This window comes from Rhinoraja longicauda, chromosome 1 (genome assembly GCF_053455715.1).
Source record: "Rhinoraja longicauda isolate Sanriku21f chromosome 1, sRhiLon1.1, whole genome shotgun sequence".
In the NCBI taxonomy this organism is placed as follows: Eukaryota; Metazoa; Chordata; class Chondrichthyes; order Rajiformes; family Arhynchobatidae; genus Rhinoraja; species Rhinoraja longicauda.
In genome coordinates this window covers 108,996,441-109,021,936 of record NC_135953.1, presented here as the reverse complement: position 1 = coordinate 109,021,936, position 25,496 = coordinate 108,996,441, and the positions used below count along the sequence as shown (strand labels likewise).

General features: G+C 41.0%; 1 protein-coding gene across 4 annotated transcripts in view; it reads left to right on the top strand.

The window, feature by feature from the left end:
- Positions 1-25,496, top strand: part of LOC144596234 (serine/threonine-protein phosphatase 2A 55 kDa regulatory subunit B gamma isoform) — a 199,203-nt gene that overhangs the window by 137,675 nt on the left and 36,032 nt on the right. For all 4 annotated transcript variants that reach the window (XM_078404461.1, XM_078404445.1, XM_078404453.1 and 1 more), the window contains 2 exons: positions 8,250-8,427; positions 17,917-18,081. In XM_078404461.1, coding sequence (XP_078260587.1) covers positions 8,250-8,427; positions 17,917-18,081 — 343 coding nt within the window. The remainder of the gene's footprint in view (positions 1-8,249; positions 8,428-17,916; positions 18,082-25,496) is intronic.

The window sequence follows — 25,496 nt, the reverse complement described above, 5'->3', positions numbered from 1 at the left end:
AAATTAAAACTAATACTATAAATGCACTATTACTCCAAAAAGGGAACGATGGGAATTGTTCTTTGCTATGTCTGGTGGCCTGGGGGCATAATTGATATTCTTAAGTAGTAATGGTACAGGATATGAATGGGGTTTTTTTTCTCTGTGTATTTCTTTTGCCAATGTAACAGTGATTTTGACCATTTAATTATACTGCTGGAAGAAATGAACGTCTTGTTATTGTTGGCCATAAACCTTGCCAAATGTATTTCTTCTGTTTGATTGTTGGTTCTTAATCTCCACGGTATTATCCCGGAAGATGTTGTTTTGCCTTAGCCAGATTCCTACTGTATCCCAAACATGTCAAAATTAATTTGGCTTGAGTAAAAATAACAAGAATTCTTCTTGGAGAAGCAGTAAGGAGCAGATGCTTGCAAATGTCAGGCCATCTGCATTTTACAAAAATGTAAAAGTGGGAATCAAATGTGAAGTCAGAAATATATCCGTTTTAGGTATATAACTTTTAAACATGCAGTTAATGGGTGACATTCCCATAAGCCCCTTTTGTCTGGTTTCCAAATGCTAAATACGTGGCAATGTGTGTAGTGGCAAAAGGTTAACTTTATCTTGCATCTCAGTGGATCACATTATTTTTTGTAGCTAGGTAGTGATGATATCCCCATGCAGACCACGGTTGTAATCGTTTTCTTGAGTTGAAGGGGATTAATTTTGATTAAACCATCCAATTTATTAGCCAAGCCGCATGTTAAGCATTGAAATGTAACGTTTTGCCCATCAATCCATCTCACGCGTCATCAATCGCAAGATTGAAACGAGGCTGATGTCCTCTTGCTCTGCAGGCTTTCTTATAATTAAAACTATTGCTCTATTGCGCCACTGGATTTTGCCATCTTCTCATGTTCTTGGGGGGTGGGGGAGACCAATTGCATTTTTGATAAAATGAGAATAGAGGCAAAGAGGAGAATAAAGATAAGTTAACAATGGGACACATTTTTCAATAAGCAGTAACAGGAGTAAATACGGGTAATTAATATTTATGGGCAGAAGATGGCTGGATCAGCCGGCATACTTACCGTGCACAGAGAGGGCCACTTTCTGCCATCTACTCACCAGAGTAGCTGATCCCCCACTGCGACCTGGAATGCCCCCGGCCTCTGCACAGTGGAATGGTGGACATCTCTGCTCTTCAACGCTCTGGCTTTGCTGAGACCGTGCACTTCGTGGAACATTGTAGTTGTTTGAGACTGAGGGTAAAGATGGGTGTCTTGGGTTCATTTCTGGGCATTTGCACATGGCTTCTTCTCATCCCCAAAGAAGACACTGTTGGAAAATATCATCACATGTTTCCATGTCAATCACCTGTGAAACAAGGAATGTTGCATTATTAATGCACGTGGGGTGTTCATACTGCGATTGCCGCTCAGTAAGAGTTTCATGCGATTCACGCATTGGTTACAACTTGTTTGTGGGATCTTTCAAGGATCCTTGCGGTTCTGGTGTGTTTTGTTTTAAACTGCTGGAGGAACTCAGTGGGTCCAACATCATCCATGGAGGGGTGGGGTGGGGAAGGGGGGAAATGAATTGTCGATGTTTCAAGTGGAGACCCTGCATCGGGTTTTGCCCCAGATTCCTGTATCTGCAGTCTCTTGCGTCTCTGAGTGGTTTTGCTGTTGTTCCCAACTACGTTCCTTGGAGTACCTCCAAACCCAACCCATGGAATAATTGCTGTAGTTGCACTTGCCCCTTGCAGCCTGCTGTTTCTATTTAAGCCATTGATTGTCCCATTAGTGGCAGCGTGACCTCAGTTGGTGGTTCATGCGACTCCTCTCCTGCACTGGCCTTTGGGCAGCCGTCAAAGGCCTTTATGGTTTGGCTCCCAAGGGCTCCTTTCAGGAATCAAAAATAGCATTTTTGCATCTTCATCTGACTCTCCTCTCATAAAATATGCAAGCTGTGAACAACTTGGAGTGGAAGTTGGTGTCAGAGCTCCTGCTCAAGGCACCAGTGCACTCGTCAAGATGACAGAGGTTGACAATTACCCGCATGAGCTCCGTCTTCCTAAGCCAGCAATGGATAAAGTGAGATTGTGCTGATGGGAATTATTTAAGGAAATTGGTGAGAAGGGAGGTTGCAGAGTCGGAAAGGGGAAATGATAAAAGAAGCAGATGCCAGCTGTGATATCTTAAGGGATATGATTATTCCAATGTTCACACCGTCCTGTTGCAATTATATTGAAATACCATTATTATTGGATTAAGTGTTAATGTTACGTGCCCCTCTGAAATAGATGGAATTCTATTCCGAAAAGGTGATGTAATGAATCCTAGAAATAAGATCCTGATGTTTTAATATTTAGTTGGTGATCAAGTCTTGGTTGTGTTAAACAAGGTTCAAATGCCTGAAATTTTATAAAGATCACAATAGTTTTTCAATCCATCTCTTCTCCCCCAATGTGCATACTAATGGTGATTAGTACCTGATTTTTGGCAACTGACCAGAAGGCTGACTTAAAGTAAGGCTGTATTGAATATAGCTAAAGAGCCAATGCCACGTTGAATTGAAAGATAGAGTATGGAATCGGGCCCTTCAGCCCACTAATTTGATGCCCACCATCAATCACCCGTTTGCATCGCTTCTCTGTTGTCCCACTTTTGCATCCACACCTTGAACACAAGGGGCAATTTACAAAGGCCATTAATCTACAAACCTGCTTGCCTGTGGGATGTGGGAGGGAATTAAAGCACCCAGAGGAAACGCAAGTGGTCATGGAGAATGTACGAACATTTTGCACCAACTGACTTGCTGCACAATGGGTCACTGCTAAATTAATTTGTTTTGCAACGGTTTTCATTTCAATAACCAGCAAACCAGATACCCCCCTGTTATATTGTTACAATTGAAACTGGGTTGTAACATGCAAATTAATTGCATGACGTGATTAAATCATGTGATCTAGGCAGTGTGAACAGTTGCCTGTAGAACACAGTACTAGTAAAAGAGAACTACGACACAAAATGTTGTCTCTGTTCTTTATCTTGAAGATAGACCTCAAAGCAATACAAAACATAATACTACTGAAGACTCAAATGTTCAACAAAAGATTACTTCCAACAGAAAATAGACAAAACCTACCATGAGTGCAAAGGAGCAGTTGGGATATCCGATGACATCCAAGTCTTCGGACAAGATGACACGGTCCATGACTGCAACCTCCACGAGGCAATGGAAAAAACCAGAAGGGCTGGCACAAAATTGAATACTACGAAGTGCAGCATTAAAGTATCAGAATGTCAATTCTCTGGTTTGAACTACACTGCAGACAGAGTAAAACCAAGTGAGGAGGAAGGTGAGGGTCATCAGTGAAATGAAGGCACCAACTGACAAGAAATAACTGAAGCTTTCTAGGACTAATACAATACATGGGCTCCTTCATCCCCAAACTTGCAGACCACACAGCCAACCTTAGAGAGATGTTAAAAGAGGATGTTGATTTCCAATGGACTACCTCCCATGAACTAAATTTCAACAGATTCAAACAATTGATCACACGTGAGACAATTGATCACAAGTGAGACAATGCTGCACTACTACAATAGAGGAAAGCCTGTCACTTTCCAGTAGACGCACCTCAGAAGGGAGTAGGTGCTACTCTACTTCAAGGTGGCACACCAATTGCATTCGCTTCGAAAGCTCCAACCCCAGCCGAAACAAGATATGCCAATATCGAATGGGAACTCCTGGCTGTGGTCAACGGATGTGAAAAGTTTCACACCTACTTGTATGGAAGGAAATTTGAAATTGTGACTGACCATCGTCTGCTGGAACAGGATCCTGGGCATGAGCATGCTGTCCTCTCAGCAGTTCTGCCAATGTTCTAGCATGTCTGCTGAAATACTGATTTGCTTCAATTTGAGCATCAGTCAGTTGTCCTTCTTCCTCTTGGTCTTGCGGAGAGTGTATTTTGCTTGGCAGGGTTGTTGTACAAATTGTCTAATTTGTATCGGTCATAGTTAGAGAGGGAGAGCATAGAATGAGACCCTTCAGCCCACTGAGCTCATGGCAACCGTGATCACCCATTTACACTCATCCTCCCTGAAATAATTTTACTGATTCCCATCAACTACCAAAGTCTACCACTCGTTCATCCACTCAGGGCAATGTACAGCTCCATTATTGAGCTGTAAATGTCAGTTAACAAATTAACCATCTCTTTGGGCATGTTGGAGGGAATCGGAACACCCAGAGGAAACTCGCATGTCACAAATAGAACGTGCAAATGTCACAGACAGCGCGAGCTCTCAGAATTGTAATTGGGTCTCTGGCGCTGAGAGGAAACTGATCTACTAGTTGCACCACTGTGCTAAACAGTCTAATATTCTGTTTCTTAATGTACCTGAGAAATGAAATAGATCTTGAGTCCCTGTTCCAGAACACAATTTTTATTGTACCAACACCCCATACTGCTTGAGAGAATTCCACAAAGCAGCCTTGAGGTTGGGAAGTGGGTTATCAACCATCTCCATAACTTGAGAGAAAGAAAGTTGTCTTCAAGAATTGTTTGATCAGTATTAATGGGATATTCATTAACTCGGATATCTCTGCCTGTATTCAATGGCAGAGCTGCACTGTGACCTACTCCCCTTTGGGCCTTAACACATGGGGAAAGTAAACGATTTTAATGAATTATTTACCCAATTCTGGAACCCAATGCTTTGAGAATTGTCTGAAAGCTTAGGCTAAAATGTAGCACTAATACTCCCCATTTATTCCAGTACCTAGCCTGTTAGCCGAATAGTGCTCGACAGATCTATTTGTGCACGGTTGAACCTGATGCTAGCTGAAGTAGTAAGTGGAAATGTAGCAAAGCTTTAGGAAATATCTAGCAATTTCCTTGCCTTGCAATTTTCTAGCAATATCACTTTCCTGACCATTGTAAAATTAAAAATGATGTTGGCTTACAGTGGACAATTAATTTAAAGTTTAGTTTAGAGATACGGCTTGGAAGCAGGCACATCAGCCCACAGAGTCCGTACTGACCATCGATCACCCCATACACTAATTCTATCCTATACTCTTGGGACAAATTACACAAGCCAATTAACCTACAAACCCGGGAGTCTTTGGAATGTGAGAGGAAAGCGGAGCACCTGGAGAAAACCAGTTTCACAAGGAGAACGTGCAAAATACACATAGAGCAAGCACACCTAATCAGGATCGAACCTCGGTCTCTGACTGTAAGCCAGGGAACTTGAGCAGCTTGTTGACTGCTCATATTCTTTGGGCTCTGCAGTGTAGGTGAGCAGAAATATAATTTAATTCCTGCTGCCTCCCTAAGTGGATCTTACTGCTATCTATCTTCTGGAGCATGTTATCAAGGAAGCTAATCCAAACTTGATAAGGAGGTTGCCAGGTCTCGAGGGCCTGACCTGAATGGAGAGGTTGGGTAAGCTAGTACTTTATTCCTTGGAGCACAGGTGGCAGAGGTAACTTTTATGGTGTGTAGGAAGGAACTGCAGATGCTGGTTTAAACCGAAGGTAGATGCAAAGTGCTGGAGTAACTCAGTGGGACAGGCAACATCTCTGGAGAGAAGGAATGGGTGACGTTTTGGGTCGAGATCCTTCTTCAGACAGGTGGTGGATGAAATCATCCGGGGACTAGATAGGGTGAATGCATGGTCTTTTACTTGGGGTAGGGGAATCAGGATACAAGTTTATGGTGTGAGGGGTAAAATTTAAAAGGAACCTGAGGGGCAACTTTTTTTACACAGTGGTGAGTATATGGAATCAGCTGCCAGAGATGGTAGTTGAGGCAGGTGCAATAACATTTAATAGACACTTGAATAGGTACATGGACAGGAAAGGTTTAGAGGGATGTGGGCCAAAAGCAGGCAAATGGGATTAGCTTACATGAAGAACCTTGGTCGGCATGGATGGATTGGGTTGAAGGGCCTGTTTCTGTGCTGTATGATCCTATAAACAGAGGAATGGACTTACTTCCTTTGCAATTCCTTTACATAAACCTGACACCGCTTGACAACCCTTTTTAAATTATCTGATAGGGGGATCAAGTTATACCACTTATGATTTTTGTAATGAGGTGCTTGGATTTGAAATTATTTAAAATTAGGAATTTTGAATTTAAACAAAGTGTTTCTTGTGTCTCCATCACTTTCATGCCCATGGCCAAAGATTGATGGTTTTCATGGCAAGAAGGAAGGATCTGTTTCCCAGAATAATCCCAGGTAATGAAGGGAGAGTTTGATGTATCAGATTTGGTAAAACAGCAACCCTCATTGTAATCTTATTTTAAGAAATGAATCGATGAACAATTGAGTAACATTTTGAATATGCAAAGATTATTGCAGAAATTATCAATATGAAAGAAATCTGCGTAATGGTAGAGAGAAGAATCTATGTTTGGTTTTGTGAGTTTGGGGTTTTCTACAGAAAAGAAAGAGGGAAAGTTAAAATGTATTGTATTACTGTTGTGTTTATTCTGTGCATGTTGACTAATGGTGAGCAAAGCTTCAGGCTATTAAAATAGAAATAAGCAAAAAAAAAAATTTTTTTCAGTGACCCCCATCTTCTACAATTGCTCCTTCTCCAGCTTGAGATGAAGCTAGTAATTAAAGGCATCTGTTTTGTGGCCACGTATTGATAGAACCACAAAGATTTCTTATTTTGGGGTATTTTGGCCGAATTATGATCTATTCTACATTTCGCATTGTGCTGGAATGAGACATTAAATCAGATGTTAACTGAAATGATCACGAGCGTTGCAAGAAATCTCTTGGGAGTGTGTAGCAGTGTGAAATACAGTGCCTGTCAGTGGATTTTGGAGAAAAGGTCATATATGTTAACACTGACTGATAATGTGTCTGTGTGACATTGTGGAAAAGCTGGAGATGATGCCAGCCAGTTGACAACCACACGACTGCACAGTGCATTCTACTTTGAGCAGATATACACTAAGCCTATGATAAAATTCTCAAGGAAATATGAAGTGAAAGCTAATTGTTTTGCAGTATAATGCTTCCAGAACATGGTTTCAATTGATTAATAAACCTGTATATATTTCATCTTCCCCCCCCCCAAAAAATTTTTTGGATTATATGACTGAGCATTACACAATACTCAATGAAAAATACAAAAATAATTGAATGGAGAATTCATACATGTTGCATGAAGCTTTCATTATTGCTCTGGGGTTTTCTATGCATTCAATGTGTTCAGTTGATGAGGTCCCTGAACATAGTGGTAACATGAGGGGCTGGACAAAGCACAATGGAGATGGATATGGTAAGAGGTTCAGCAGTGAATGTGGTATTAGGGGATAATTGGAAGATGAGAAAAGCTGGGGAGCCCACAACTAGTTGATGAATTAAGGCCCCAACGAAGGGGTAAAGCACATTGGAGGGGGGACCAGCAAATGGGAAAACCAGGGCAGGCACCAGAGTGAATTAAAGGAGGGCAGCAGAAAACTGGGTAGTTCAGCAAATCTGCATTTTGTTTTCTGCATCGAATCATTGGAGTTGAGTCAGGAATAGAAAGACCATGAACCTTATCCTGTTTACTTTTCCACTGTCTTGAGTCAAAACCAAAATACCCTAGTATAGAAAGCCTGCTGTTTCTATTTTGTGTTTAAAATCCAAGACAAGTTTCATAACCTGGTGCAAATGGAGGATTTTTGCAGAATGAACATTAACTTCACCGTTGGTATTTTGGTGCATTTTTGATGTGGCATCTCACTGCCATGCTATATTAATTAGTTTTTCTTCATTAGACTGTATATCTAATAGTACAGACACCCAATGCCAATTGTAAATCTTCAAAGCCGAATGAAGAGAGTTCCATTCTTTTGTGTTTCTATCTGTGCTCTGGGAATGCAGTTTACTAAACCCCCCCCGCCCCCCCAAAAAAAGAACTAGTCCAAAACTGTGAACATATTGTGTTGAAGGTCCAGGAAATGGTGCTTTCAAAAACTTAACCAACTAAAGATTTGAATGTCGGAAATGCAGAGCACTAATGAAATTACCATTTGTTTTTCCAGTTGGAGCCACCATCTATCTTCAAGGGAATTAGATGATCATTATTTGAAACTAAATTCTACCTCCACTGATATACTCCCAGGCACAACAACCTGATCTGCTGGCACTAATTAGCTGGATTTAGGCCAACACTGAGGGGGAAAACAATGTTGAAGTGGGTGGCAAGATATTTCATAATGCTTGTTTGTTTTCTCTCTCCAGGTCCCAGTACTGAAACCCATGGATCTGATGGTGGAGGTGACTCCACGGAAGATTTTTGCTAATGCTCATACCTATCACATCAACTCCATTTCGGTCAACAGTGACTGTGAAACGTATATGTCAGCCGATGACCTCAGGATAAACCTCTGGCACTTAGGAATAACAAACAGGAGTTTCAGTATCCTTTTATTGTGTGTGCATACATGATTAGTGTTGTTACCAAAATTAAATGTGGTGAGGATGTTGTACTGAATGTTCACAGAATTCCTCGAGATGTGCATAATTATCATAAAATGCACACTTATGTAAAACGTCGTAGCTGGGAATATCAAAGTACCGCAGCAATTATACCTCTCGGTAATTAATAATTTATAACTTTTTGCATTTTGAACTTCAACTTTTGGCAATTGTTTTGGATTACTGTTTAAATCAACTGAAGTGCACAGAATAGTGACTACAAAAGTTATTTGTTAATTTGGAGATCCTTTAGAACCATTGAGCATATCAATATATCATATAAATGCAAGTCAATTTTATCTTGTCATAGTTTCAGTATTTTATTGGTAATTGAACTCATCGTCATAAGAGCACTTAAAAACGCCCAGTGAAACGGCAGTTGCTTAGTGCATATTTGTATTGATGGGGTTTAAAGCAGTTATGGTAGATGAGAAGTTTCAGGACACCACCTCATTCATGTTCACCTGCTGATATGGAAGAAGCAAAGATTTATTTTAATGAAATTAATGTTATTATTGAATACTCTAAAATGATGTTTGGATCCAATGATAAGTGGCACAGTTTAATTGTGTTTGTCAATTGTTTATGGTCAATCCATGTCCTGAACAAATAGTGTCTTATTGCAATGTGACACCTTTCATCTTGATTACTGCCTTCAGCAGCAAAGACTCCCAAATACAGTATAACAGTATAACAGAGCTTTATTTGTCGTTCGGTACTGAAGTACCGAACGAAACTACATAGCAGTCATAAAAAAAAAAGAACACAAGACACATAGCCCCAACACAAACGTCCATCACAGTGACTCCAAACACCCCCTCACTGTGATGGAGGCAACAAAACTTCCACTCTCTTCCCCACGCCCACGGACAGACAGCTCGTCCCCGACCGACCCGCACAGTCCCCGCAAGGGGATGGAAGTCCCCACGGCCGAATCGCACCGGGCGCTGAAACGTCTCGCGGCCGAGCCGGGCGATGAAAGGCCCCGCGACCAAGCCTTGCGCAGCTAAGTCCCGTGGTCGAGCCGCACCGGGCGATGTAAAGTCCCGCAGCCGAGCCGCACCGGGCGATGTTAAGTCCCGCAGCCGAGCCGCACCGGGCGATGTTAAGTCCCGCAGCCGAGCCGCACCGGGCGATGTAAAGTCCCGTGGTCGAGCCGCACCAGCGATGTAAAGTCCCGCAGCCGAGCCGCACCGGGCGATGTTAAGTCCCGCAGCCGAGCCACACCATCGATGAAAAGTCCCGTGGTCGAGCCGCACCAGCGATGTAAAGTCCCGCAGCCGAGCCGCACCGGGCGATGTTAAGTCCCGCGGCCGAGCTGCACCGGGCACTGTTAAATCCAGCGGCCAAGCCGCACCGGGCGATGTAAAGTCCAGCGGCCGAGCCGCACCGGGCGATGTTAGGCCCCGCAGCCGAGCCACACCCCGCGCCGTGAGGATTAACTACAAATAGTTTCATTAGTAATAAAGGTAAATTTTCCACTTCTATAGAGTGGTGCTTTAGAAGCATAATTTTCTGCCAGTAGATGTATGACATGACCAGTTAAAACCAACTTTACACATGTCATACAACATGGAAACATGTCTTTCAGCCCAACTCGTCCATGCCAACCAAGATGCCCCATAAAAGCTAATCCCATTTGCCAGCATTTGAACTATATTCCTCTAAACCTTTTCTGTCCATGTGCCTGTACAAGTACAATATGTTTTAAATGCTGTTATTGTACCTGACTCAACTACCTCTTCTTGCAGCTCATTCCATATACATCATCTTCAGAGTGAAAAAGTTGCCCCCTTGGGTACCGATTAAATCATTCCCCTCTTACCTTAAATCTATGTCCTCTAGTTCTTGATTCATCCAACCCTATCAATTCCCTTCACTCATGATTTTCTATACGTCTATAAGATCATGGGTAGGACAGCTTTAGAGAGTTCCATTCTTTTGTATTTCTATCTGTGCTCTGGGAATGCAACTTACTAAGCACCCCCCCTCCCCCCCAAAAAAAGAACTAGGGACTGGAGAATTAATGGGAAACTGCTGTTAGATTGTTTAGATTCATTTTGTTTCATTGTGTACCACAGACTTTGCACACTTTATGGGCTGGGTTAATTTTTAAATATAGATTTTCTTGCAGTGGGAACAAAAATGTTGTTGCTTTACCACCACCATAATTTCTTACACATAATTAATTGCCGTTTCTAAGTGATAGGAGCAAAATTAGGCCCATCGAGTCTGCCTTGCCATTCAATCATGGCTGATCTATCTTTTCCTCTAACCCCATTCTTCTGCTGCATTCCCATAATCCCTGACACCTGTAGTAATCAAGAATCTATCTATCTCTCTGCCTTAAAATATCCATTGATATCCAATTTTAAGACTCCCATCTGTAAATAGGTTGTTTAACCAATCCATCAATAATCAGTATCTTAAATTTCTGGGGTGCTTGGTTAGCCTTCCAAATTATATGGAAGTTTGTTCTTGAAGCCTAGGTAGCAGCTGGAAGAAAAGTTAAGTGTGGAGTTTTTCTTTGGCCCTGAGGTAGAAGCTGAAGTCTGGATCCACACACTTTAGTCTCGAACCAATTGCTAAACTTGATTCTTGAGGTGTGTCATGTCTGCACTCATTTCAGATTGTGGGTCTTTGTTGAAATGCCCCAATGTTGTCAGCTTTTCCAAGGTGATTTGAAGTTGCAGTGGGTTAATACAAAGAAAGTTAGCATTGATAATAACTGACGTTACAATTGATCTTTTGCTTATTATCTTGACTGGAGTAATTTAAGCAGCCTTGTGATCCATGTACTGGATGTGATTTCAGGGTTTACTGCCTGTGTGCTGTGGAGCTATTTAAATGACACCTCCTGTAATCTGGGAGTTGATTTGAATGTAAATTCATATTCGGCACAGTGATTTCAAACGACATCCATATGACTGCTATACCTAATATCTGCTTAATGTTTCAACTAAGCACAAAGTGTGGTTATTAATAGTTGTAGTAAAATGTTCACACTCCCCAGAGTGCATTTGATGAGGATGCAAGGGTAACTCTGAGTGTTAATCAAATGCATTGTTGGAGAATGATCCCACTATTTCTCTTTGGCGAGGCAGATTGAACTCTGAAGCTTGTGTCCAATCAATGTAATGTGAAAATCATGGGCATGTTATGGCATGATAAAGTATGTAGGATTTTTTTGTGACCCAAATGTCTTTTTTCACAGATCATATCCAACCAGTGGTTTTGCTTTTTTTGAAACACAATCTTTCTTCTGCCCACAATTTTGTTGTATGTGGAAGATTTGAAAGAAACAGCAGTTCTTGCTTTTAAGAAGTTCTGTAATTAATTAGCTGCTCATCTTAATGCTTGCACATTTAAGTGGTTTTCATATCAAAATTTAGAGCAGTTTAAAGTGTAGTCTTAGTTTAGTTTATTGTCATGTGCACCAAGGTACAGTGAAAAGATGCTTTGTTGCATTCTATCCAGTCAGCTGAAATACTGTACAATCAAACTGTCCACCGTGTACAGATACAGTATAAAGAGAATAACGTGTAATGCAAGGTCAAGTCCGATTAAAGATAGTCCGAGGGTCTCCAAAGAGGGAGATGGTAGCTCAGGACTGCTCTGTAGTTGGTGGTAGGATGATTCAGTTGCCTGATAACAGCTGGCACCAATGGTCCCCTCCCCTCCCCTGATGTCGGGATACTGACAATCAAAAGCTGTTGAGAAGTTGTGGGGGTGGGGGGGGGGGGGGGGAGCAGGGATAATTGTGATGGGGCTGGCAGATTTCATCATTTAATTTGTTCAGTGGGGTGCAAATTATCCAGTGTTCATCCAGGCAGGAGGAGCAAAGATTAATTTGGTGGATTTAGTTATTCCTAGCCCCGACACTGTCATGCAACATGTCTTCTCCTTATAACCTTTGGATTTCCTGGGTGCCAGAAAACTCCAAGCCAATATTAAACCCAAAATTGGAGGAAACAAAATCCAATCGATGGAACCAATTTTTTAAAAAAAATAGTTGAAACAGCTTTTGTTTCCTGTGAATGGATCAGTTGACAGGTCCTTTCCCTTAAAATAGAGAGAGGATTAATTTTAAGGGTGCCTTCCAATTAGAGATTTTTAACTTTCTTATCAGACTTGGCATAAGTTTTCCCCTCAGTTTGTTTGCAATGTCACAAGCTAGTGCTTCCTTAACAGCCAAGGGTTTCTTGATCATTGGTGATAATTTAATTAGGGTGATCGCAACTATATTTTTAGTTAAGTTCTTTGTTGTCCATCAACCACATATATGCCTATCTGCAAAGGGTTTCTTCTCTCTTGGTTCACTTTTCCTGTCTCCGACCCCGTATGGTTCCATCTGCCCATTATCTTTCCACCTAATACGTAACAGCTGCTCTATTCTTTCCATCTTCCTCCACTCCCCCACCTGGCTCCATCTTTTTTCTTGTGTTTCCATCTATAATCTACCAGCCTTCATCTTGACATTACACCAGCTTCTGCACCTGCTTCTATCTGCCCCTCATTATGTTATATCTATCGCCTTGCCCCTTCCTCTCACTTGTATCTACCGTACTGGCAATCTTACCTTTACACGCTTGATTCAGGGTCTCGATATGAAATTTGTATGAAGGAACTGCAGATGCTTGTTTGCACCGAAAATAGACATAAAATACTGGAGTAACTCAGTGTGACAGGCAGCATCTCTGGATAGAAGGAATGGGTGATCTTTCGGGTCGAGACCCTTCAATCCTTCCGAAACAACACCCATTCCTTCTATCCAAAGATGCTGCCTGTCCTGCTGAGTTACTCCAGCATTCTGTGTCTATCTCGATCGGAAATGTCGGCCATCCTTTTGCTTCCACGGATGCAGTTTGCCTCAATGAATTGTTCTAGGAGCTTATTTTTGTTTGTCTCATTCTAACTGAGGAATTCTAAGCTCAGCCTGTCAAAAAACAAACTTGCCTTGAAGACAGACGTTCACACTTGAACTTATTCCACCAGGAGAATGTACATAAGTCTGAGACGGAGAAGCTGAAATTCTCTTAAATCGTATTAACTTAAATCTTAAGTGGAGGCTGGTTCATTCCACATCCATCCATTATAATGAAAACTGAAATCAACTGCAGTGCTTTCCTGCAAAATGTCCCAACTAGAATCTCATTACCACTGATCAATCTACAACAGCTCCCATTGTAATAGAATGATGAAAAATATCAGTTTAATATTGATAAATCACTCATGGCATTTCACAGTTAAGTGCAGCTTTTTGAAAACTAACAGAATATAAATAGAAATAGGTGTAAACTGGCCATTCCATCACTCAAGCCAGTTCCAACATTCAACAAGATTATAGTTGATTTTGCACCTCAATCTTACTTCCCTCGCCCACGTTGCTTGATTCTTCTGACATCCAGAAGCCTATCAATATGTGTTGAATTACATCAGAGTAAGATATTCTAAAGATTCACCTTCCACTGCAGCAAGAAATTTATATTTTTGTCCCAGATGTCCAACCTCGGATTTTGAGATTGTGATCCTTAGTTCTTGATTCTCAACCGAGGGGAAATATCTTCCTTGTATCTATCTTGTCAATCCCATAAAAAATTCACACATTTCGATGAGCTCACCTCTGAGAACAACAAATGGAGGCTCATCCTATTTAATCTCTCCTCATTTGATGGACTGGTCATTCCAGGAACTGTTCTGGTGCATCTTTGCACACTCCCTCTGCATTTTAATCAAGGTGCAATGAAAAAAGTACATTGTTTCCATGGTGATTGTGCTACACTTTTTGCTGCATATCATTCTTGGCAGTTGAATGTAAAGTGGCTATATCATTTTCTGATGGATGTGGTCTTGGCCATGGCAGGATACATTAATGATAAACTGCAGTTTCCATTGTCCCCGAGAGATTAATTTCATCGATGCGAGCCATCGTGAATTAAAATGAGCTCAGCAAATATTAGTTCTTTCAAAGGCAGCTAAGCATCAGTTCATGTATTAAACCATTCGTTTGTGCTGCAAAAATATAATCTTTGAATAGCTACTTAATTAAAACCTGGGTCATCGCATGGCAATAAATATGCTGCATATTGTGAGCAGAATTTTAATTTTGGGTTAAAATCATGGAGGCAAGCTCTGGTTGGGGAGGATTTTGTGAGTTCAACAATGTGTGTTTAACCATTAGGCACCATTTTTATTTTAAACCGTTTGCTTCGTTGCCAGATCAGAGACTTTGTGGACGGAAGACCACAAAGCCTCTGACTATGATACAAATGGATGTACAAGGGGATCGGAGATTGTAGGTTTTGTGGCAAGGGGCCCATTGTTGTGTAGAACATTCGGATGGTGGTTGAGATGGAGAGCTGGCTGGAAAAAAGACCCAGAGAGATTGCTGAAGGTCGAAAACTGCACCTCAGAGTCATACAGCATAGAGGTAGTTAGTGGGAAATATTATGCATTTAATTTAGTGGCATTTTAAAATTGTTCCATGTTACTACAATATGTAATTTGTGACAGTTGCACATTCAACCTAGTTCTGTATTCTGAACTGGATTATTTTAGCAAGATTTGAGATTGGCAGCTGTTTGAGGCCACTATATGCATTCTGTTCTGTATGCATGCCCATGAAAGCAGAATACCAAAAGAAATGTAACTTGGCAAAAGCTTCACTATCTAAATTAGCTGATGGGAAGCAACTGCATTTTTCTGACTTGCTTATTGCATGCAAACCGAATGCCCACAGTATTGGCTGCAGCAGGAATGCCTCTCATTAATAGATTTGAGTGGATACGCATTAAAGATAACTAATTTACAGGGTGACAGGGAAGCGGAGGGAAATGGGGCTGCACAGACTGCTTTGAAAGTAGTTGTTATGGACCTTATGAGTTTTACTTAAACACATTTCATAAGTTCATGAGTTCATAAGTGACAGGAGCAGAATTAGGCCATTTGGCTCATCAGGTCTACTCCACCATTCAATCATGGCTGATCTATCTTTCCCTCTCAACCCCATTCACTAGCTTTCTCCCCATAATCCCTGACACCCATACTAATCAAGAATCTGTCAATCTCTGCCTCAAAAAGATCCATTGACTTGGCCTCCACAGCCTTCTATAATGCATTCTACTGATTCATCACCCTTTAAAGGCAGGTGGGAACTTCAGACCTCAGCAATGACAATTTAAAATAATGTAAGCTGTATATCTCGTACCTTGCATGTAGAAACATTCGGCTCTTTTCCACATGAGATTGAATGCTTTGTATTTCAAAACCGGCTTGTTTGAAGTTTGTACCGGGCTAAACTTTACTGATTCGCTACATGTGCAAAAACTACTGATGTGGGAACATCGCTGTTTATTTCACTCCTGCCATATCTATCACCAATCGCATGTTTCCTCTCGGCATGCAATTTTTCTTCTGGATATCCATTAAGTGGCAAGAAATTCTAGGCTATAATTACATAAATATAAAAAAGAGAGTAGGAGGAGCTAAGATAACTGGGCCTGCTCATTTTGCAGTAATTGCCTTTGTAAGGTGGTACTCTGCGTGTTGGGTTGTGACGGGAATACAAGGTTGCCCCATGGTTTACTCACCTACGATGGATCTGCACAATGCCCACAAAATGCCATGGAAACTGCGTCGTCATTAGCGTAAGGACGACTGAATGTTGGAAAGATGAGATAAACACCGTCTTAAGTGGTGATGCCTTTGACATCAAAGCTAATCAATCTATTGTCTGCTGTTCAGGATGTCACTGTGCATTGTTTACAGTTGCTGAATACACCAATGTCCTCTGAAAATGTTTTAAATGTGGAGGTGCTTGTTGAGATTTCTATGAACACAATCATAATCCCTGGAGTCACAGTGAATTGTTGTTTCATCTCTGATCACAAACAGTCCCATTGTTTTGCAATGCACGTTCACGATAGATATGCTGGAAGTCAATTATCAGGAAATTAAAATGCCGCCAGTCTTTTATTTCACTACTTTTTGCTGATCAAGTGTCAAGGTTGTTTAATTGTCACATAACAATGAAATTCTTTCTTGCTGCAGCTTTACAGGTCCCTCAACAGAGGTACAAAACTAAATGTAAAATAATTAATAATGCAATAAATTAATAATTGCTGGAGCTAGATAACCAGACCATGATGGTGCCAAGCCCAAGTATGTTGTGCAACCAAAACAAAATCCATAGTAGATCATTGCTGAGGTAGGGTTGTGCAGTGAGGTTCAAGATCCTGATTATTGCTGCAAAGAAGCTGTTCTTGAACCTAGTCACGATTCTCAGGCTCCTGTACCACCTTCCCAGTGGTAGCAGTGAGATGAGAGGGTGGCCAGGGTGGTGTGGGTCTTTGATATTAGCTGCCTTATTGATACACCGCTTCCTGTAGATCCGTTTTGGTAGAAATAAATTAACCAATGGTGGACTGGGCAAAGTCCGCCGCCTCCTGCCAGATTGTTCGTGCTACCAAACCAGGTGACGATGAATCCAGTCAGTATGGTCTCCACCATACACCTACTGTACAGAAGATCAATAGAGTATTCAGTGATGTGCTGAATCTCCACATCTTCTTAGGAATTTGAAGCATTGATGAACTTTCTGTGTGATTGCTTGAATGTGCTGGCCCCAGCACAGATCTTCAGAGAGATACACGCCCTGGAAAGGGAAACAAGAGGTATTGACGATAGAGAGAGATATAGAAGAAATGAATGAAAGATGTGCAAAAAGTAACAATGATCAAGGAAAGGTGGAGCCCACAATGATCCATTGTTTTCACTGTATAACTCGTTATCACCTGGCCCACAGCCAACAACATAGCTTTTTTCCGATGTGCCTCATCTTTGACAAGTATGCATCCTATTTTTGTGTTCCACATGAAGCAGGAAAACTGAGATTAAGTTAAATAGCATAAATATTGGCAACAGAGTGGCACAGCTGGCAGAGCAGCTGTTTCGCAGCACCAGAGACCTGGGTTCAATACTGGCCTGGGGTGCTGTCTGCGTGGAGTTTGTACGTTCTCCCTGTGACCACTGGATTTCCTACGGGTTACCTGCCACATCCCAAAGCCATGTGCGTTTGATGGTTAATTGGCCTCTGTAAATTGCCCCTAGTGTGTCGGGAGTGGGAAAGTTGAAAGGATAACTGAACAGGTGATTGACGGTCTCGGTGGGCTAAAGGGCCTGTTTCCATACCATATCTTTGAATCAATCAATGACTGATTGGATGTCCATGGTATACGTTGTTACATGAACTATTCACCAGCCTTTTCCTGAACTAGCTCAGAAGTTCCTTAGAGTTGTTTGGGGCAATTGAAAGTAAGCCAAAAGCATGAGTTTCACTGTGTATTACCTTCTTTACTTTTGTTTGGCAGGAAATTGTTATTGTGTTAAGTATCTTTTTGTTTCGCCTTTCCTTAATGATGTTTTAAACCAGACATTGTAGATATTAAACCAGTTGACATGGAAGAATTGACTGAAGTGATCACAGCTGCAGAGTTCCACCCTCATCACTGTAACCTCTTGGTTTACAGCAGCAGCAAAGGAACACTGCGGCTCTGTGACATGAGAACAGCTGCACTGTGTGACAAACATGCCAAACGTAAGTGTTGGTTCCGAAATTCCAGCGGCACTCTGGGCTGAGGCCCTCAAATCACTTTCTGTTCGAAGCTTTTAAGTGTAACTTTGTACCTTTTTTCTCAAGTTTGCACAAGAGTTTAACCACATACATGGAAGGTGATTCCAGTGGTCCTGTTTCATAAGAAATCTAGTTGCTTATTAAATGGTTTTCTTAAGCAGTAGCTGGATTTGGCGGGTGATGATCTTTGCGCCTTGATTCATTTGCAATTGTTTTCAGTATCTTTCAAAATGCCAAAATGAAATAGATACCTAATAACTATCAGTTTCCTAATTGGATCCATGGCTTGGATTTGCATGCATAAGTACAAATGCTTCCCAGCCACAGTTCAAAAGTGGCATAGTGGCACAGCTGATAGAGCTGTTGCCTCAGTGGCAAAGACCCGGGTTCAATCCTGAGCTCGGGTCCTGTCTCTATGGAGGTTGCATGTTCTCCCTGTGACCATGTGGGTTTCCTCCGGGTGCTCCAATTTCATCCCACAGCCCAAAAACGTGCAGGTTTGTAGGTTAATTGGCCTCTTTAAAATTGCCCTTTGTGTGTGCGGAGTGGATGCGAAAGTGGAATAACATGGAGCTGGTGTGTGAAAGGGTAATCGATGGTCTCCATGAACTCAGTGGGCAAAAGGGCCTGGTTCCATGCAGTATTTCGTAATTAAACTAAAAGGCACTTGATTTGTTCTGTTAGATCGTAGCACAGTATTTAGTGAAGCATTTACAAGTCTGGTTGAAGCATTTCTGGCTCTCGATTAAAGCAAGTGAGCTGAGCAGCTTTTACTCATTGTGTGCTGTCATAAACATCATGCAAACTGTTCTGTGCTTCCTCCACCTGTCTTTTGGTTGTTGAACTGAGAAATGTGTGACTGGAAGTTTGTATTTTTAGTTACACTTTGTTGGCAACTTATGTAACTTTGATCACATTGAGACTATATCCCATATACTGAGGGGCTATGCTTTAGCAATAAAGAAATGAGAGCTTTATGGGTCGGCTTAACATTACCAAATCCCACCTCCAGTTTATAGACATGAGAGTCTAATCATATTTGCAAAACCTGATCCTAACCCCTACAAATTCACCAATTTCTGTTGTAAACTGAACAGAAATTGCGTCCAAGTTGCCTGGTCTGGAGATATAGGGCATGAATTAGGCAGCCATTTGAAATTTTATAACTTGCCTGAATCCATCTCAAAACAGATTTTATATAATTCACTACACTCAGCCAATGCATTGGAGTTTGGTCCAGTCAATAGTTGACATGAAATGACTTCATGCAGGTACATATCCTAACCACTGGCAAAACTTGGAAGTCTTAGAGCGATGGGTTGGCCATTCAAGACTGAGATTGAAGATATTTTCTTCATGTGAAGGTAGGGAATCCTTGGAATTCTCTGCTCAAAGGGTGTGGAGGTTTAGTTGCTAAGTATTTGCAAGACTGGGTTTCCGTTATCAAGTGAGTCGAGAGGCAGGGGCTTCATACAGTAAAGTGACACTGAAGTAAAAGATTAGAAAATATCTTGCAGAATGGCAGAGCAGACAAGTACCAAATAGCTTACTTTTGCTTCTTACTCGGGTTGTTAACTGAAGTGATGATTGTCTCTGAAATTGAATGGCTCGTGTTTTGCATCTGCCATCACTCCATACTCCACTCAGATATTGCTCTGGTTTTTAATATTGACTAGTGGTGTTGGGCAGTGTGTTTGACTGTATAAAAATACTAAAGCTGCTGTTAAATCAAATTGTCTGCATGCTTTAAAAATCAGCAAAATTGCCCTCTTGAGACATATTTTAATTTTATAGGCTTATTTCCAATTTCTATTGAACTATTTCATAATTGACAAGATGGCTGAAAATTCTCATGTTTTGATTTAGGCTGATTTTATACAGACAAACACTGCTTTTTTGGCAAATGGTGGTGAAGGCCTTCTGTTATTGGATACGATTAGAAGTGTTAAAGGACATTACAACCTTGGATCACTAATCAGTATGACCTGGCAACTGGTTTCACAGTGACATTGACAAAGGCTTCAGATGACAATATTATGTCTCCCGCTTTCACCAGGATCAATTTGTAATATTTATGTCTTCAATAACAAAAATTGAACTAAATTAAATCAGCAATTAATGGATTAGAAGAGATGGTGCAGTTGAGTAAAATGCAGAGGTTGTCGATTAAGGATCATTTACAGATTTAAAAGAATGAGGGAAACATTTTTGGGTGACAATCGGATCCAAGAAAGACAGGGTAATATTTCCAAAATTCCAGGAGATGTGGCACTATCTTTCAATGAGATGATAAAAACTGACAAACGTGCTCCCTGCTGCATGGAGGCATTATTTCAAATATAAGTAGGGGTTGTTTATATCGACTAACACAAGAACATTCCCTAATGCACTTTGTTGGTTTCATTTTGTCCCCCCCCACCCCCCAAAATCTGTCCCGGGCCTCCCTACTTCTCCTTGAATGATTTTCCCCTACCCTTGCTCCGCTGCTCTCCCTTGAGGTGGGTCACCCCTTGCTCCACCCCTTTCCTTTGTAGTCTTATGCTTTGCTTTCCTTACTCTTCCTCGGTCTCCCTGCACGTCCCTTTTCCCACCCTCTTCCTCCTTGCCTTTCTTCCCTTTCCCACTACCTGCCGTCACCTTTATTGCCCGAGGTACTTCACCCAGTTAACAGTCCAGCCTTGCTCTATAGTTTATATTTAGTTTCAGTATTTAAGCTCTCTGCTTGTTCTCAAACATGTTTTCCATTGTGTCCTGCTGATTCGTATTGCAATTTTCCAATTTAAATTGAAAATAATTTTCTCATGGGTCCCCTTCACACCACTTCTGCCCACCCCATCCCCCTTCTGCAAAATTATGCTGAGGCGTTCTATATTTTGCATTACTTTGAAAAGTCATATCCAACGGCAATCTGTGGGGAAAATTCCTGTTTGACCTTTTGCTGCTTTATCGAGGATGGAAGAGAATTGCTACCCTTATCTAATTTATATTTCACACTCTTGGTTCAGCAATATTGAATCCATTGCCTTGATTTTAAAAGACAAAAAATATTCAATGAGGCGTTGAGATAATGTCGATGCAGGTTAAGCATTTTAGCATTTCTTGTGGTGTGCCTTTCACTTCACACAAATGAACTGCACAAAAATACAGTAAGCACATTATCAGCATGTGAATCTCATACAGACTATTGTGCTGCTTGGAAATGTAATGGCATTCTCCTGCCTTGATGATTGGAATGGCTGTAAATATAACATAGTTTGGTATGTGTGATCTATTTGTGCCTAAAGGTATAATAAGGTCTTGTAGTCATTGATTAAAGTCCATTTTCCAGATCTGCGAGTTGGAAAATAACCATTTAATGTAGCAGAACTTTGCTGAGCAAGTTCAAAGTTCATGCAGTATACAACCTGGGAGCATTGTTGCCAGGTAACAAAGAAATGGTGTCAATAGTGAGTGACATTACAAATATAATTACTACATGCGTTTTGATGTCACTGACTATGAAATTAGGTACTTAATATAATGGTTTATTTTCAGCATTCGTCAAAATGGTTCTGTCCAGCACCTGACAGATTAACACCAAATTCTTTAATATTTCCTTTTCAAATTGTGATTTCCTATGCTGCGCTTTGTGTTTAAATTAATCTCCGAATATTTGCAGCGCAAGAACCTGTTTGGTATGTGGAGCCCGTTTTGGCTCATCCCTCTCCTCTGGCCTTTTTCCGATAGTTATCTAATTCCCTTTTGAAATCTAATTTATTTATCCTGCCCCAACAACTATCCCTGCCAGTGCATTCCAGATCCTTTATTTTTTTTAATCCTTTTGTTACTATTGGTTCTTTTGACAATCGCTTTCAATCCATGTTCCCAAGTCCTTTCCAACTCCATCAATGAGACTTCTGCATTTCTATTTGGTTTGCCCAAAACTTAATTGTAATCTCAATTAAAAAGGATGTTTTTTATGATCTTAGAACTAGCTGAGGGTTGAGTATGAACAAACAAGGGAGTAGAGCCAGCCTCTATATGCTGGTGTTTCCTTTATCATTACTCCTACATGAGTAAATGGAGCAGTTGGTTATTTTGTGAAGAGAAATTAATACCAGGTTTTACTTTTTAGTTTTCGAGATACAGTGTGGAAACAGGCCTTTCGGCCCACCGAGTCCGCACCGGCCAGTGATTCCTGCGCATTAACACAACCCTACACATACTAGAAACAATTTACACTTGTACCAAGCCAATTAACCTACAAACCTGTACGTCTTTGGATTGTGGGATGAAACCGAATATCTTGGAGAAAACCCATGTGGTCACAGGGAGAATGTACAAACTCTGTACAGACAGCGCCTGTAGTCAAGATTGAATCTGGGTCTCCGGCGCTGTATGGAAGCAACTCTATCGCCACCATGCTGCCCAAAGCTCTCAAGAAGTTGACGTCGTGGTGAATAAAAAAAATTCTTCCTGTTATAAAACTACTCATTGTAATCTTTTTGGAGAGGGGAATGGGACCTTTCTGGTGGAAATGTAACTAAGTATGCATCAATGCATGGTGCATTTACTACTTTCTTTCGCTGAAATGTTAATCCAAATGTTAATACTTTACTTCACCAGAAGAAAGGATTGGTATGAAAGTCACCTTTTGACTTCATTCCTTTATCATTAAGAGTTTGAACCATGTCATCAATCATGATAAGCTTGGTTAATTACAGTATTTTTGCACAACAAATGGATTTCAGTAATACACGTCTGACAAGACTGTTGAAGGAATGTTATTAAAGAAAGATAAATGACAGCAAAGGGCAGAAATTTCATAACTATTACTCTGACACTGTGAAATGTTTGCACAAAATTATTTAAAACCAGACACTGCAAATGATTCGCCCTACCTCAAAAATTGTGCCGTTTTGTTTGGGGAGAGGAAGTCCAATTTAAAGGTCATCAGCTGTCATGTGCAGGTTGTTTTATTTTATTCATTATATGTGGACATTACTGATACTAACATTTATTTTCCTAATGGTCCAATGATGCCATACTCTGAAATACTGCATCTCTCGTGCCTCTGGAATACTTTATTTTCCATGTTTAGACAAAGGTTGTGATGAAGTCTGGAGCTCGATAGTTATGGGGAAAATCAAAATTAGGCATCAATGCATAAGTTATTGGAAAGCAAATGCTGCCTATATTACTGTTAATGATCCCTTCCATCCATTTGCTCCTAATTGATAGTTGTTTGATTTAGCAGGAAGTAAGTGGATTATACTTGTTTTTGGTAGCCGAGAAATTCCCAAGCTTTTAAAAAAACAAAACACTTTTTCAGGTAGATGCGTGTTTTGTAGCTGTACTGGAACGGTTTTGTCAGAGCATTGCTAGTTCTAGAAAACTTTTTCAGCCCTGCATCTGGGATGTTAACGTTGGTCGGGCCTGTTTTGCTGGTAGTCCTGCACTGTAGCTGGGAGGAAACTGTCCCTGAATCTGTAGGTGTACGTTTTCACACTTCCATACCTCTTGCTTAATGGGGGAAAATGGAGAAGAGGAAGTGACTGAGGTGAGACTCGACCTTGAATATGCTGGTGGCTTTGTGGAGTCAATGGAAGGGAGGTTGGTTTGTGTGATGGTCTGGGTTGCATCCACAATTTTTGTGGTGTTTGGATGGAGCTGTTTCCAAACTATGCTGTAATGCACCGTGATATAATGCTTTTTGTGGCGCCTCTATAGATCGGAGCTGTTGCATTTGGCCCATGTCTCTCTTAACCTTTCCTATCTGTTAACCTGTCTAAATGTATTTTAAATTTTATTATAATGTTTTTTAAATATATGAAAAGTCCATGTGTAAAGTTCAACATCTGTCAAGCCTGCAATGTTCGGTACAGCAGAGATGTTTCCTGGTGCTTAAATGCACACATAAGGATCTTGATTCTGTTGGTATTGGTATGTATGGCATTCCACTTTGGAAATTTGAATCCTTGTCTTATAACTTGAGTTCAATGTGCTTACAAGAACACAGATTTCTACTGTTAGATTTGTTGGAAATGTACCCTGGCTATTAAGAATATTTAATTTTTCTTTGGATGCTACTTGGATTTGGTCACTATTGGCAAGACCTTTCTGGTCACTGTCATTTTGAAATGGCCCCTAAGCAGGGCAGCACGGTGGCGCAGTGGTCGAGTTGCTGCCTTGCAGTGTCAGAGACACTGGTTTGATCCTGATTACGGGTCCGTGTTGAGTTTGTACGTTCTCCCGTTGGTTTTCTCCGGGTGCTCTGGTTTCCTCCCACACTCCAAAGACGTACAGGTTCATAGGTTAATTTGACTTTGGTAAAAATTGTAAATTGTCCCCAGTGTGTAGTAGGATAGTGTTAGTGTACGGGGATCGCCGGTCAGCGCGGACTCGGTGGGCTGAAGGGCATATTTCTGCGCTGTATCTCTAAACTAAACTTTTACTCTGTCTCATTTTACTCTTTTACTTCTCTCTGAGAAAATGGTTTAAATCCAGTTCTCCTTGCCTCATCTTGTTCTATCTGTCGTGCAGAGAGCAGTCGTTTTTTTTCTTGCAGCAAATGGCAACTGATTTGTTTGAACTGTCAGCACGGAGAGATAAACCAGGGATTCTCGTATATGGATACATTATCTAATCTTTTGATTACAATGTAAAAATCTTTGTTTCTAGTCTCTGAAAATGTACACGTGGTCTTCCCTACACTTAGAGTCGTGGGCTTATTAATTTCCATCTTTGTGATTTGAAAGGAAAGCAAGTAGCAAAGAGTGAAGAAACACATTTTATCTTTTCAAGTTTCTTTTGCTTTGAAAATCTGCAATTAAGCCGGCAAATGTGGAGTGATAGCATCTGCACATTCAATGACGAACAAAAATTGCAATTTGTCTCATTGAAATGACGGTTATTTCTGACACGCTTACATCCTGATTGCCTGCAGTAATAGGGATCTTAGAGATGCTAATAGCTCTGTGCTTATTGTGCTCCCTATTGAAATGTGAAGGGAAAATTACATGATGGGGGGAGAAGTTTTGGATAGCTTTGAAGGCTATATTTTAAGAAAGGGAAAGGTACATTATCATTTAAGTCCTGCTCCCTTAAAGGTAACATTGTGATGGGGGGGGGGAGAGAACAATGAAGGATTCAGTGTGGGGGGGACTGCCACAATGACAATTGAGGTGGGGGGAGAACAGAGGACAATGGGAACCTGGGGTGGGGGAACCACTGGGGGTGGGGGTGGAGGGGGACAAAAGGGGGAGCCAGCGTGCTTTGTAACTTTGTCAGTGCCGTAGGTGGCTGCTATTTGTATATACATTGGGTATGCAGCAAAAAACCTTACTGTGCCTAGTCACATGTGACAATAAAATATTCCATTCCATTCCACAATTGGTTTC